The sequence below is a fragment of the Cygnus olor genome, chromosome 3 (genome assembly GCF_009769625.2).
Source record: "Cygnus olor isolate bCygOlo1 chromosome 3, bCygOlo1.pri.v2, whole genome shotgun sequence".
Taxonomy (NCBI): domain Eukaryota; kingdom Metazoa; phylum Chordata; class Aves; order Anseriformes; family Anatidae; genus Cygnus; species Cygnus olor.
In genome coordinates this window covers 73,315,923-73,330,212 of record NC_049171.1, presented here as the reverse complement: position 1 = coordinate 73,330,212, position 14,290 = coordinate 73,315,923, and the positions used below count along the sequence as shown (strand labels likewise).

Here is a 14,290-nt window from a genome sequence, read left to right as displayed (position 1 = left end):
CATATTAAACATAATGTGAGAAGTATTTGTCAACTCCTTTATGTTTTGTTCCAGCTGATTCATCACTAGGGCCAAACAGCAAGTCTCGTCAGCTCGCAGAACTCTCCCGTCAGGGGAAAAGAAGTTTGGAAGAAAATTCTCCTGAAGTATTTACAGCTACAAGTACCTGAACATCTGGAATTTCCTTTAATATTCCTGTTTCCGAATGACATCAGTGTGACTATTTTAATGGAATTATAATTGAAAGCTACAGATGCCCTTAAATACAGCCTAGTACTGAAAGTATTCTGTAATAGCAGACCAAACAGAATTCAGTACGCTATGTCTCTTATACCCACTCTTGCCAATTAACACCTGCAAAAACATGCATTTTCAAGTTCCGGTACCGCAAACTGGACTCTATCTCACTACACTTTTGAAAATATAATTAGATGTCATCCAGGGCAACCTACTCACGTTCTGTAAATACATAATAGCAGTAAGTCCTAAGAAAGAATAAATGCAGATAGGCAAAACAAGCTCCACTGTACATAACGATGAATGCCGATTGTTTTCATGACCTCCTTGGAGTTTCTTGTTTCATAATTTTACTTCTGCCCACAAACAAGGACAATTGCTATAATGAAAATTCCTTTAAGTCAGTAGTCTTCAACCTTTTCCATTTACAGACCAACAAAAAGTTCCCAAACAAGGTGAAGGCTCAGTGCAGCCAATTTAAATCTCCCAACAACAGACTTCCTTCTTCTTTGTTATCTTCCTCAACTCTTTCTATGCAGTGCGTCTGCAAACCACAGGTTGAAAAACACCATCCTGGTAACTCACGTTGCTTTTCACATGGCTCCATTAACTTCACAAAGGAAAAAGATGCTGTCTACTTCGGAGAGAACGTGATCCTGGAGGTCTCATATCAAACAGTATTTTCATGCGACAGCAGGATATAAACCTTTAAGAGTTAGGTCTAGAGAAAAAAAACTTTTGATGTTACCTTTTGTGTAAGAGACTGCAGAGTTTCGCAGATGATACTATAGTATGAGATGTATCTGCTTTGTAATTCCTTGCTATGTCAGAAAAGGTTAGGTACAGGAGTGAGAAGAGTAGCTTGGCGTAAAAAAAGAGGAAAAATACCACAGACTATGTTGGAAAAACAGTCAGTACACATAAAGGAACCTTGAAAAGATTGTAAAAACATGAACTTCACTCAAAAATACCTCCATTTTTACTATCCTAGGAAAGGGTTCTGCCAGACATGATCTGCAACAAGCTGCTGCCTCACACTGCTGCTGGAGAATCTCAGGAAAACTAACTGAAAACTGACTGGTCTAGCTCCATTCCTGACAGTAAACAAACTAGAAGTAAACTATGGAGAGAGCTCACTAAATTGACTTAATAAAGTTAATGAAGTCATTAATGTTCAACCTGCAGTATTTTAAACTACTTAATGTCAAAACACTGCCAGGAGACAGCACTTCAATGGCTTATGCATAAGAAACACATCTTATGTTCTGTTTTTTTTTTTTTTTTTTTTTTTTTAAAGAAAAAAAGATAAAAGCTATGAGACATTTTAAAAGATCAGTTCCCCCACCCCTAAACAAGATCTCCAAGTATCTGAACTATTGAAGAACCACACGACAAGCTACTTCAAATCTCTCTCACTATGACAGTCACTGATACCTTTATACCTCAGCGCTATCTTACTTTTCTAAATCTTGACAGCAAAACAGAATATAATCTCATAATGTTAGAAGGCTAACTTAAACTGTTACCCTCTTTTTGCGAACTGGGAACGTTCTCTGAGCAGGAAGTCGTTTCAGTTCAAAACACCAGTACAAGAAGGTATTTTGATCTCTGTTTCTTTCACATAATGACTTCACAGTTTCAACATCAATGTATAATACATTTTTTGTAGCTACTTACACAGCGACATGCTTAAAAAATGTACTTTGTCATTAATGCTATTTTTCTGTGATACCAGTGCTGATAGGTGCATAGTATTTGTATCCATATTTATGGCATCATGTTGCACCAATTTGCTTAACAGCCTGGAAATTATCCTTATTTCATTACTAGCTATATTCACTCCTTCACCTTCTGAAGAAAAACTAAAAAAAAAACACAACAAAAACAACTGTTAATAACAGTTCATGCTGCCTTTCAACTACATGCATTGCGTACTATGAGAAACTACTAATACCTCTAACTATGCTAGGAAAAAAAAAGTCTTTAAATGTTAGTAATTTATTAGCATTTTGCCTCGGTATTTGGAATTTAATAAGAGCATGCAACAAATGTTTGAAGAAATACGGAAGCTAACACAGCATCTTCCGGTTTATTCTGGAGCACAGTTATGAACAAATGCTTGAAGATTTCAGCAGCGAAACCGCTTTATCCAGAAGAGAAAAATGTACCACAGATCTAGTTTATCTGTACAGCAATTTATACTCTAACAATATTGTTATACCATACCATTATGGCTACTGTACATACTGACTGAAATTCTTACCTTCACTGATTTCTGTATTGAATTCTGCTGAAGGCTGAGAAACCCCGTACATAGAAAACAGAACCTACAGTAACTACACAGAAGAAAATCCATATGAACAGCCTCCCAAAAACTAAAGAACTTTACTTATTACTTGAAACAGTTCTCTACATATCAAGTGTTCAACAACTTGATACAAGTCATAAAAAACAATTCTAGCACAAACCACACTGAATGGGATTACAGACTGTGCACATGAGAAAAACGACTTAGTTTTGCTAGGGCACTGATAGGTACAAAAAAAGGTAATTGTGTTTCTCACTTAACCTCCCTCAGATTCACAACTATTCCCTTTATCCTGAAAAAAAGTAATGAGATTTTAAAATGAAAGTAACCAGAGTTGTAAGAGCTGTAAGAAAGCTGAGTGCAAAACTTCAAGCAAAATTAAGTTCAAAATAAACCTAGTTTACTTCAAATTTAATTATTGATTTTTTTTATTGCCAAATAAGGTTGCTGAGATTGCAAACGTCAAGGGAAGTTCAGGAGTCTGTCTCAAAAACAATTCACATTTATCAGTCCTACAGATTGATGTAGATGTTTTTCATAAAGTATAATCCAGTTGTCCATCTGCCATTTTAAGGCGTCAAATTTAGCAACTGTCTTGAGCTGTACACGGGACGGTTTCTTTTCTACTCAGCCAAGCAAGGGAGCGCCACTCCTCCTCGCTCAATTATCCAGCACACACCTAAATACCAACTGCCACCCCTCAAAACTCCAGCAGTAGTTGCAGTGGCTATCTACCGCAGCATCCATTTCTCCCCAATTCATCATCGTCAGCTTTCTTGCTGACACTCTTCTGAGCTGCCTAGCTGATGAATTGCTCTGCTATTCATCCCATGTTAATCTGAGGCTGACGCAAGAGTAGCTTTTTGAAGACGCTTAACAGTATTAAAACTCGGCACTACCAAGCGCCCTCGGTGTGCATTAAACCTCCCATTTGGAACCAACAAGTTTCCTCATGAATAGGTAAGAATAAAATACAGTCACTAAATCAACAAGCACTAGGTTTATGTACCCCGTTACCTATAGACAGGGCTTCCTTGGAAGCTACCCATAATTTTTTTTTAGAAACCAGCAATACTTTGATCTGTATAGATTTTAACCTCAATAAAGCCTCTATTAAGTCGATATATGGAGGATTTTTTTCCTGCAGCTCCTCAATCGATCATCAAGCATTTCCTAAATGTCACAGGTCTCTAAAAAAAAAAGAAAAAGTTCTTTGCATTCTACATGCTTAATAGGCCTATTTCAAGAAAGCCAGTTGTCCATTTCTCAGTTTCTTCCATGGCAAGTTTGAATGTTAGATGTTTTTTTCCCAGATATTTTCCCCCAAAGGATTATGTTAGTCTTATCACAGAAATAAAAAATTATCTACAGAGAACAAACATGAGAACACCACAAACTCCAAAACCCGAGATTCAAGTCTGCATAAACACGTTATCACAACAGCTAAATACACTTCTCTCTAAAAGCAGCAGCAGTCGCTAATTTTATAGCTATGAGATACTGAAATATCATTCTTGCTCTCTGGATGTTTTACTATATATAGAATCGGTCAGTCTTCTTGATGCAACCTTGGTCAGAATTCATTTCTAATACCTACAGTATCATCTGTGCCCTGATTTTGCTTGACTAATGAATAGGCTTGAACAAAAAGTGGTCAGAGCTATGTGAAAAGTGGGAACAAAAAGAATCCACATAAAGAGTCTCATTCACTCCAGGCTGATTCAGAGGCAGTATCAGATTTCCATAAAAGCTTCAAGTAATTTAAAGAAATATCAATTGCCTTGTAAACTCACTGGATATGAGCCTCTGTGACTATATTTATCTTTATGATATGATACTTAAGCAATTAAAGAACTGCCAACAACTTGCCTCCACCATCACCTCGCACGCGCCGTTCTCTCCCTGCAGACAGCCTTCAGAGCAGGAACATCATCCTTTAAACAGGACAGCTGGGCCTACGGCAGCATTTGGGCTTAAACGCACACACCAACTACCACAGACTCTTGTCACGTCGCATTTATGCGAAGTTAGTTTGGGAGTTGGTTGCGGGGAGAGGGAGAGAAGGTGACAGTTTGAGAGCTTCTTGAAAAAAGGTTGATGTTCATTTTTGATGGATGGGTGCAGCTCATCCTTCAAAATGAGACTAACAGAAGGTAACTAAAAGCAGTACACAAAGATGAGTAACACTGCCCAAAAGCAAACATCACAGGGTCACAGGAGTTTTGTGTCCTCCTCCTTCCCCCCTTTCCTGCAACAAAACCAGAGGTAATCCACAGCAAACAGAAGTGGATTTGGCTTGTTTGACACCTGAACACTGAAAACTATTCATTAACTTTTGACATAATTATACACAGGTTATTAGATTATACTGCATTAAGAATATTATCTGCTACTGCTTCAAAGTCTGATAAATAAATGGAAGCATTCAGTCACATCAGCTGAATGGTTTAGTTGAGTTGCCAATTAAATACATAAACCAGAACATTAAGTTTTTAGTGACACCTGTGCTGGATGAATCTGATGCTTACTTTTTAAAATTTTAGGCATATCCTGTCTCCTAGGTACTAATGAAGAAAATACACCCTGATCAAGATAGGACATTTCCACCAGCTAGAAGTTAGCTATTTCTAAAGCAGTTCTTTAATCTGAATTAAACAATCAAAACAATACCGTTTGTTATTTCAATCGCTGAAGGATTTAAACAATTCAGCAAAGTCTGGCTTCCATCTAGCGTCAACTAGTCTGAAAATAGTCATCTCCTTAAAACTCTGAATGGACCAGATGCACAATCGGTTGACGTCCAGTTAGGACTTTCTGACTTTAAAGTAAATGTTTAAACAAACGTACTTCTCTCCCCAAGCCTCTGCTCTGTATCTTCGGCCCTGAACCACCCCAGCCATTGTGCCAACGCAACTATTCTGAGATCCCATATGGTGAGCTCAATCATAGCTCCAATCCCTCAGAAAAGCAAGCCAGCAATGTATGAAAACAAACTCAAAAAGCCCTGACCAGTCCAGGGTAACAACTGACCTTTTAAGCCAGGCACCAATCCACCAGATAAGGGTACACAATGCCGCATTATCTTCCTCTGCCTCCCCTCCCACATCAGCCGCCCTCCTGATGCATTACCCCTCAAAACCATCTCAGTGTAACTTCCCAGAGAAGCAACAAGGCTTTAACGTTTGTCAGGTTCAATTTTCTCCTTTTCGAATCCAGCCTTAAATAAAGTGTTAACATTTCTAAGGCTATATGTCATTAAAAGCGTTAACTGTCCCCCTGTTAATATCCTCAAATGTCTGTCAGGCATTACACAAATAGCTTCATCGCTTATTCCCTTTCAAAACTGCTATCTTGAGGATGCTTCCAGCCCATGCACTTCCTGTAGCACCGCAATGAAGTCAGAAAGTATCAAAGCACTTCTGGGTACACCCTTGTGCTGGAAACACACAACCTCTTATCTAATCTGCTGCAATAGGGAGTAAAAATAGGTGCAGCTGCAAAGCAGTCAGGAGTATTTGGAAAAGTGAATCATCACAAAAATCAGTTCTCGAATGAAAAGTAATCGAAGTAGTTATCAATTGTTGCTCTGTATTTTAAAAGTTTGAGAATTAAAAAACCCACCCCCACACCTGTTTGCATAACCACAGCGATTCCGAGCACTAAGAGGTGCCTGTGAAACTGGCAGTGTATCTGTCAGTGCTCGGCCATACAGCTGCCTGGACAGAAGAGCTGTAACTTGCACCAGCTCCTTGTTCTCCTTGGACACCCAGCTGATGAGCCATGGACAAGTCTCTAGTGGAAACACAAGTAATACATTCGAGGGGCAAGCTCTGCTAACAAAGCTGGGTATTACTTCTCTTCAAGGCTGTCCCGGTGGCTTTGCCCGTTCGAGTATCAATTGTCTCAAAAATCTAAGTTCTGCTACTGAAAAACTAACTTTGCGTGTGTTAATACCCTCCAAGAAAAACAGCCAAAAAAATCCACCCAAACCCTAATATTACTTTAACTGCCCTGCACACGGTGTCTGTGTATTTTCTCAAGTCAAAATCAGAGAAAATAACATTGCTTAACTTTCAGCCACGCCACTCTTTGCCTCGTCAGAGCAAAGGGATCTGATTCAGCTTACAGACATTACAGCTGTCTGTTTCGAAACCCAAGGAGCAGCTCCAACGTGCCTCGCAGACCGAGATCCTCCTGCTACAAAACCGCAGACACGTCTTGTACGGCGCTTCTACCGACCGACCTAACCCATTACATTAGGCACATCGAGGCTAAAAACACCAGCACCTTCACTGCTGCGACTAGCCTTATGTTACTGAAGTTGCAAGAAAACATCAAAAGCAAAAGAAAGTTTTCCTAATATGCATTTTGATTAAAATCAGTACAGAAAAATCCAGGCAACCTGCATGAGAAGTTGCGAGTAGGGTTTTAATAACGCTGTGGGCCAGCAGGCGAGGGCATTTCGTTACCTCACCGTGTCCCACACCCACCCACCGGGCTGCAGCCCTGCTGTGGTCCTGGGGCAGCCCAGCAGCAGGGGCCTGGGCGCCCCAACAGCACCCACAGGCACACGGCCGGGCAGGTGCCGTCACACGCCCGCTCCGGAAAGGATGGCACTTGAAGGTTACAGGCGCTGGTTACAGACAACTCAAGGGACTCGCTTTTCTAGCGAATTCTACAGAACTCGGAACGTTTCAGGCAGCATCCCATTCCTGATGTGTCGTTATTTAGTGTACTCGGGGGAGGAAAGTTTCAATTTAAGGCGGGCTGAAAGACCCAAGCTGGCCAAAGGCAGTTACTGAGTTACGGAAGGAGCTCTTCGTTTCGTACCTGGCCTCCCCTCCACGCACACAGCGTTCACCAAACCCCAGCCACATTTTTTTGGCTTGTGCGTTTCTCTTCTGACGCACATGAACCTAATTTTCATAATTAAGACATTCTGAGTGCTTTTTTCACTTTAAGTGCTTTTCAGTTGTTTTCTTGCACTTTGCCATAACATTAACCAGCACATCTTCACTTTTTCTTCATGAGGTACAAAACCAACGTGTATCAGTCCCTAACGTAACCTGCACTCATCAGTTGTTTCTAACTGTAATTGGAAGGTTTTTAATTACACTAGTTACTCTGGAAAATATCACCTACTATTTCAGATGAGGAAAGTACCAACTCAATTCCAACCTTAAGGAATGAGTAACAACAAACAAAAATGATGAAAAGAATTCATACAGGTTTCTCCTGTTTTAAAGGCAAATTCATCAGCAGCTCCTGAGCAGTACTGTAAGTCTACTGAGGTTTCTCTTACTTAAAAAATAGTAATAATGAAATTTTAGTCATCTAGTAAGCAACGGTGAACAAACTGCTTGCAAACTGTGAGCCCTAAAACAATTGCTTTATTAAACTTCAAACTTTTATCAGCCAAAACAACATCCATCGTCTTTTTAAGAGAAGTTACACACCAGGTGACGGCAATCGTGAAAATGCTACAGATGCAGCTCCAAAAATAACTTCAAAAAATTGTACTGAGGGGCAGCGATAGGGGGGGAAAAAAAGCTCTGAACATTTTTTTCCAAGCTAAAAAAATAAATTTTCTTAAGTGCAATGCAGCTTTGGTTTTGACATTGTAAGAGGCTGTCAAAGAATGACAAGAAAAAGCAAAAAAAAAACAAAAAACAACACGCCCTAGAACAACTCTTCTGAAGCTTTGGAAAACAAGTTCTGGAAGTTTTATAAGCATGTTATGAGACAATCATAAATTTGAAAGTAAGATTTAAAGATGACTAAAGAACCAGATTCAAAAAACAATGTTGATAAGCAGCACAAAAAACAATACTTATCTCGTCTCATTCTTGTTTTAGTGCAATGTTAACACTACAATTAAAAGTTTAGAAATCAGCCTGAAACTCTCTGGGCAAAAGCCTATCATAAGGTCTTTATACCAAAAATGCTCGTCTCTTAACTTTGTGTTAAAGGCATGGTTTGTACAGAAATCATGTTTCTTTCCTTTTTTATTGCACAATTTTATACGAAGGAAAAAAAGTCATGCTAATGTACCCAGTGCCCCTTCTGCAAACCTGAAGCGTCAGCAAAACCCTAGCTAAACACAGGCTGCATTTACATAATCACAAACAATACGGTCATGCACAGAAGTAACTAGATAACTTCCAGGGGAGAACTTATTTACAACACTCAAAGCCAGTTCTTCAGTCCTTACTCACGGAGACATTTTAGGTAACACAATGAGGCTGACATGAAATCGCCGCATTAGGTGCTGGGCTGTGCGAGCCCACATGCATTTTTCTCAGCAAGCGGAGCACCGAGAACTGAGAGCAGCATCCAAGAAAAAGTTATCCTCCTTAACCCCCTACCCTGGATGTTTCCTTGGAACTGCTATTTGAGAACAGGCCACCTATCTGCCATTAAATCAGATCCATCCCCAAGAGCTAGATGCACAGATTAACTCGCGTTCAAAGGAAGGCAACTTTTGAGTCGCCTTCAGTGCAGGTCTGACAGGAACGCAGAAGTTTTTGAGGTGCCATTTAAAGAGCTTTTATCAGGAATTCAGCCTCTCTATGTCAAAACCTTTTGTTAAAAAAGCCAGGGCCACAGATTCAATCTGTTTCTGTCCCAACCAAGTACAACATTCTGACCAGCTGTAGGTTCGAGAAAACCAGGCACTTAAACATGAGTACTACACTCCTCGGGTCTCATTTTGTAATTTAGGCATATTTGCTCAAGATCTGTTGAAAGAATAAAGCCAAAGTAACACGCTAATTACAATAAGTCAGAATGTAATTAGAGTTCAAAACATCTAATTTATTTTTAAAAACTCTGTGTAAGAAAAAATGATACAATGGATTCATTTTCCACAGTGGGGACCACTAATCTATATAAGTTGGCAAAAAAAAAAAAATATCTAAGTTAGAATCATTAAAGGTAGTATCTAAGAAGCTGAAGCACAACAAAAATCATGTCACACTTGATGGTGCAAACAATTACAGGAAATACAGCCTATTCCACATTCAGGAAAAGCGCTCTCTTCCCACAGGTTTGCACTAGTCTGATAAAAACAATCCAGCTTCCTAGTTATTATGATGTGCACTTTAAACATCCTTGTTAATCCACAAAAGCCTTATTTACACATAAGAAGTTGAAAGCACACATATGCAAAAATATCTGTAACCTAAACAGAACTGTGACTTTCATACTTTATTCTCAAGTAGTTCATTAAAAGTTTCCTCCATGTACCTCTCACATTTAAGCCGATCTTCAAAACAAATGCTGTAAGGCAGAGACCATCTACTAAATTAAGCACCACGATTTTCAAAGATCAAACATTAGGACAGAGTTCAGAAAGGAAAACGTGTTTTGGGTAACACAGAGAGCACGGGAACCAGCCAAAAATGAGATACACTTTCTGAGGTCTAACGAGATTAGATGTAAAGTTCTTCCTTAAATTGCCGGGTCCGTTTCTGTATCTTGTTGCGTACAATTACAAGAAGTAATCAACGCAGAAGCCCATTTGATTTTTGTTTTTAAATGTGGGCATGTAAAATAAATAAATGAATAAATTCTAAAACCTGTCATTCCTGTAGAGAAACTACATTTGCCTGAATTCCTAGGGTTTTGACATTATTTCTTCGGTTAGACCAGTAGAAAATGGAATACCAAGGCTCGCAGTCTGACAGTTATCTAGAAATATTACACTTCTCAAGCACAAACAGAATCTCCAGGAAGATGGCCACACAGTGAGTAAAAAGAAAGAAACACACCCAAAGGCACAAGATGTTGAACAAGAAGCAGCAAAAACCAGACTGGGGGCAAGGGGAACACGAGCACTAACTTTTTATACACACACAACCAACGCCCACAGACACCTGTCCCTAATATTGTGTGTTCTCAGGAGCGCCATGCAACCACTGATGAAAATATTGAATGTCACACTTCTACATCGGTGCTCTGAACCACGCCACAAAACTCTTCTGGAGAATGTCAACGCAGCATCGAGCTGAGGGTATTTAATGCGGTGCCCCCCTGGCAGCCAGGATAGGTGTTTCGCAGAACAGTTGCTCTGACTTCTCAGTTGTTCATCCCTATTGACTATCCCACCTATGTAACACGACCTACATGCATCTGAGAGATACAAGCCCATGCAAAGAGAAATCCGCACAAGTCCACAAATATTTGTCGTTCTTTGGTGCCTGCTACCAGGCGAGTTAATTTCACTACTCCAGCTCGCAGTGGTGCGCAGAGGCCGGCCTCGTGTCTCAGAAAAAAATAACTGCCGCCCCCTAGTGCCCAAACCTTGCAGTCCTGAAGCAATTGACCAGATTTGCATGAAACATTTTTTTTTTTCAACATTCCAAAAAGTTTTCTGCCTCCGCAATACTTCCACCCCACTGCCAACGTAAACAGGAAAAGCGAAGAAGCTTAAAGGGATAGCAGAATTCCTCCTGAGACTATTTAGGAACGTAGTTTTTGGTTTCTTTTTCAAGAAGAGTGTGAAGAGGAGCTTCAACACAACCCATAACAACTTTTTCAGCAGGAGTCTTCACGGCCCTCATTTCAGAATTCTACTACTTCACAAAACAGGTTTCCAGAGCTTTCGGTATTAAAAAAAAAATAACCTCAACAGATGCAAGGATTTCAGGCATTCCTTTTTCAGTGTCCTTTTCGTATGGGAAATGTTTTTCTCTCTTTTGTTCTCTGACAAAAAAAGTTTCGGGCCTCCTCTGGTCAAATATACAAAGCTGAAGAGACTGACGAATTCAAAAATCCAACATCAAGCCCCTGAAATGTTGGGGGGGGGGGGGGGGGGGGGGGGGGAAGGGGAGAAGTCTTCTCAGTTAACTTTCATCTTGATATTTACTATAATTCTAATTATTCTGAAGCAATCATTTTCTATGGAGACCAAGAACACAATTCTTAAGTTGTTTTACTTTTCACATCCGTATTTGCTCAGCTATAGATTCACACCTACCAAAATTCTCAAAAAAAATCTCCCATTGTATCACTTCCCAGAATCCATTTTTCTTAATTCACTGCTTTGTTGCTTGGCTTGTTTTTTGTACTCCTCTATCATTTATTTCAGAAGGTAGCAGTTTCTCGATATGCTATTTTTTGTTGTACTACAGCCACTATCTCGCTTTTACAGTCTTGGGAGAGGGCGGGGAGTCGCTCTACCAAATATAACCAGCTCTTCCATCTTCCGAGGTCAACAACTTCCCAAACTTCTTTTTACCGAGGAGGAGGAATATGTCTGCGGACAGGAACCCTGACTCGAGATCTCGAAATTCAGCCTTTCACGCTGAGGACCTCGAGAAGTTGGAGCTGTATAAATACTTTCTGGCTTTGGCGTATTTTGCAAGACTACCAGAGGTGGTTAAACACGTCTAACTCTCCAGAAAGCCTACGTTTAAGGTGGGAAGAAAGGGGAAGGCTTTTAACAAAAAGAGCAGACCACAAAGCAAACTTGGAATAACTAAACCCAAACGCAGAGCCTAATTTCGACACGGCAGGTCTGCTGCCCTGCTGGGAGGCCCTGTGGGACAGAGGACGAGCCTACAGAGCCCCCACCCCCAGTCCCCAAAAAGCAGGGGCCTGGCAGGAGGGGGTGGGGGCCTTTTCACAACTCGGCGTGCCCCGAAATTAAAAAAAGAGTCCCGCGTAGGAGCCTTTCGAGTTAAGTTTCCGTACGAAGTGAGGCCGGGAGGGGATCTGCCGGCGACGTGAGCCAACTACAACTTCTCGGCCGCCCGGGGTGGGGTGGCGCTGGGGACGGGGGGAGGGGGGGGGGAACGGGGCCTGGGAGCCTTCCTCCTCCTCCTCCTCCTCCTCCTCCTCCCCCCCCCCCCCGCGCATTCCTCAGCGCCTCTCGTCGCTCCCTCCCCTCCACGCGGCGGTCACCCTTCCCCGGGCGGGAGGCCGGGGGAAAAAATAGAATAAAACGAAAAATAAAACGTGTTTTTTAAAAAGAACAGCCACGGGGAGCGCCGAGGGCGGGCAGAGCCGCACTTCCCCTTTGTTTTGGGCTCCCGGCAGGCAGGGAGGCAGCGAGCGGGGCGGCGGCGTGGGGCGCGAGCAGGGGGCGAGGGCCGGCGGGGGCTTTACCTTCGTCCAGCAGCCGCTCGAGGTGGTTGAAGATCCCGCAGAAGTTGGGGAGGCTGCTCATCAGCTTCTTGTCGTTCATCAGCTGCATCAGGTAATCGGGGCTCGGCTTCGGCTTCTCCTTGGTTTCCATTTCCCCAACCATATTCCACGGCGGCCGGCGCGCGGAGGGCGGGCGCCCGCAGCAGCTCCGCCGAGCGAGGCGGCGGCGGCGGCACGGGGCGCCCGGCGGGGTGCGGGCGGGCCGGCAGGGAGCGCGGGGGAGGGGAGGGGGCGGGCAGGGGAGCTCCCGCGAGGAAGGAGGAGGAGGAGGAGGAGGAGGACGGCTCGCCGCCGGGGGCCGACGCTCAGCCGCCGCCGCGAGGGGAGAGCGGAGAAAAAAAGAGGAAACTGGCTGGGAAGCCCGCCGCGGGCTGCGCGCTCCTCCCCGGGCGCGGGGCCCCGCCGCCGCCGCCGCCTCCTCCCGCTGCTGCTACTGCCGCCGCTGTCGGTACCGCCGCTCCGTGCGCCCTCGGCCGGCGCGGCCCGGGCTGCGTCCCCCCCTCCTCCTCCTCCTCCTCCTCCTCCTCCTCCTCCTCCTGCCGCTCCGCCCGGCTCCGCTCCTCGGCGCTGCCCCCCGGCTCCGCGGCGGGGGAGGGCGGGAGGAGGGAGGGAGGGGACGAGCGGGGCGGGCTGCCGCGGCCGCCGCTTCCCAGGAGGAGCCGCCGCCGCCGCCGGGGTCTCTCCGCTGCTGCCGCCGCCGCCGCCGGGCGAGCCCTCTTCGTCGTCGTCCTCCCCGCCCTCCCGCCGCCGCCGCCGCCGCCGCCTGTGGCTGGTGCGCGTCAGCCCCGCCGCCGCCTCCTCACTTCTCCCCAGTTCGCTCCCGAGTTCGCTTCAGTTCAGGCTGCGCTGGCAGCGGCGGCAGCAGGAGGGGAGGGAGCGGAGGGGGCGGGGGCGCCGGGGGGGCGGGGGCACGGCGCGGGGGGCGTGGCCACCACGGGGAGGGGGCGTGGCCGCGGCGGCCGTTAGGCGGCGGCGGCGGCAGCGCCGCTTGGCGGAGCCAACCGTCGGCTGCCGGGGCGGGAATGGGTCCCCCCGGCCACGCCCCCTTTCGGGACCGCGCGCGCGCCCCTCTTCTAAACAAAGTCTCCGCGCGGCGGGGCGCGCTCCGCGAGGTCACGTGCGCGGCCCCCGAGGCGGGGGGGGGAGGGCGGGGAGAGCCCCCGGCAGGCGCGCGTGCGCCCGGCGCTCGGGGGGGGAACCGAGAGGGGTGGGGGGAGGAAAGAAAAGTGGCTGCGCCGCGCATGCGCCGCCGCCGTGTAACCCTTAAAGCGGCCGCGCGGCGCGAGCGGGGAGCGGCGCGGGGCTCAGGTACCGCGAGGGGGGGGGGGGGGGGGGTGCGGCCGTTTAACGGACGCCGCGCGCGGTGCGGCCGTTGCTCGGGCTGTGGGGTGAAGCCGCCCTCGGGTCTCTGGGAGCTCCCGGTGCGGGGACGGGGAGGCGGTGTCCGGAGGCGCTGGGAGCTTTCGGTCAGGCAGGGTGCGAGGCTGTACCAGGTGTCGTCGAGCTCCGGTATCCGTTTGTCAGGGGCATGCGGTGACAAAAACGCAGTGTAGTGCGCGAAGCGGCAGAAACACCTCGGATGGTTGCATTCCTCCTGCT

General features: G+C 45.2%; 1 protein-coding gene across 21 annotated transcripts in view; it reads right to left on the bottom strand.

The window, feature by feature from the left end:
• Positions 1 to 13,581, bottom strand: part of QKI (QKI, KH domain containing RNA binding) — a 160,565-nt gene extending 146,984 nt beyond the window's left edge. For 4 of the 21 annotated variants that reach the window (XR_005818802.1, XM_040553426.1, XM_040553419.1 and 1 more), the window contains exon 1: positions 12,653 to 13,569. Coding sequence is in view for 19 of the 21 variants with exons in the window: in XM_040553426.1 (XP_040409360.1) it covers positions 12,653 to 12,794 (142 nt within the window). In the remaining 2 variants the exon portion in view is untranslated. Of the gene's footprint in view, positions 1 to 11,522; positions 12,062 to 12,652 lie in introns of those variants that run through there. The other 17 variants (XM_040553420.1, XM_040553425.1, XM_040553429.1 and 14 more) reach the window with 10 other exon arrangements.
• Positions 13,582 to 14,290: the final 709 nt, after the last annotated feature.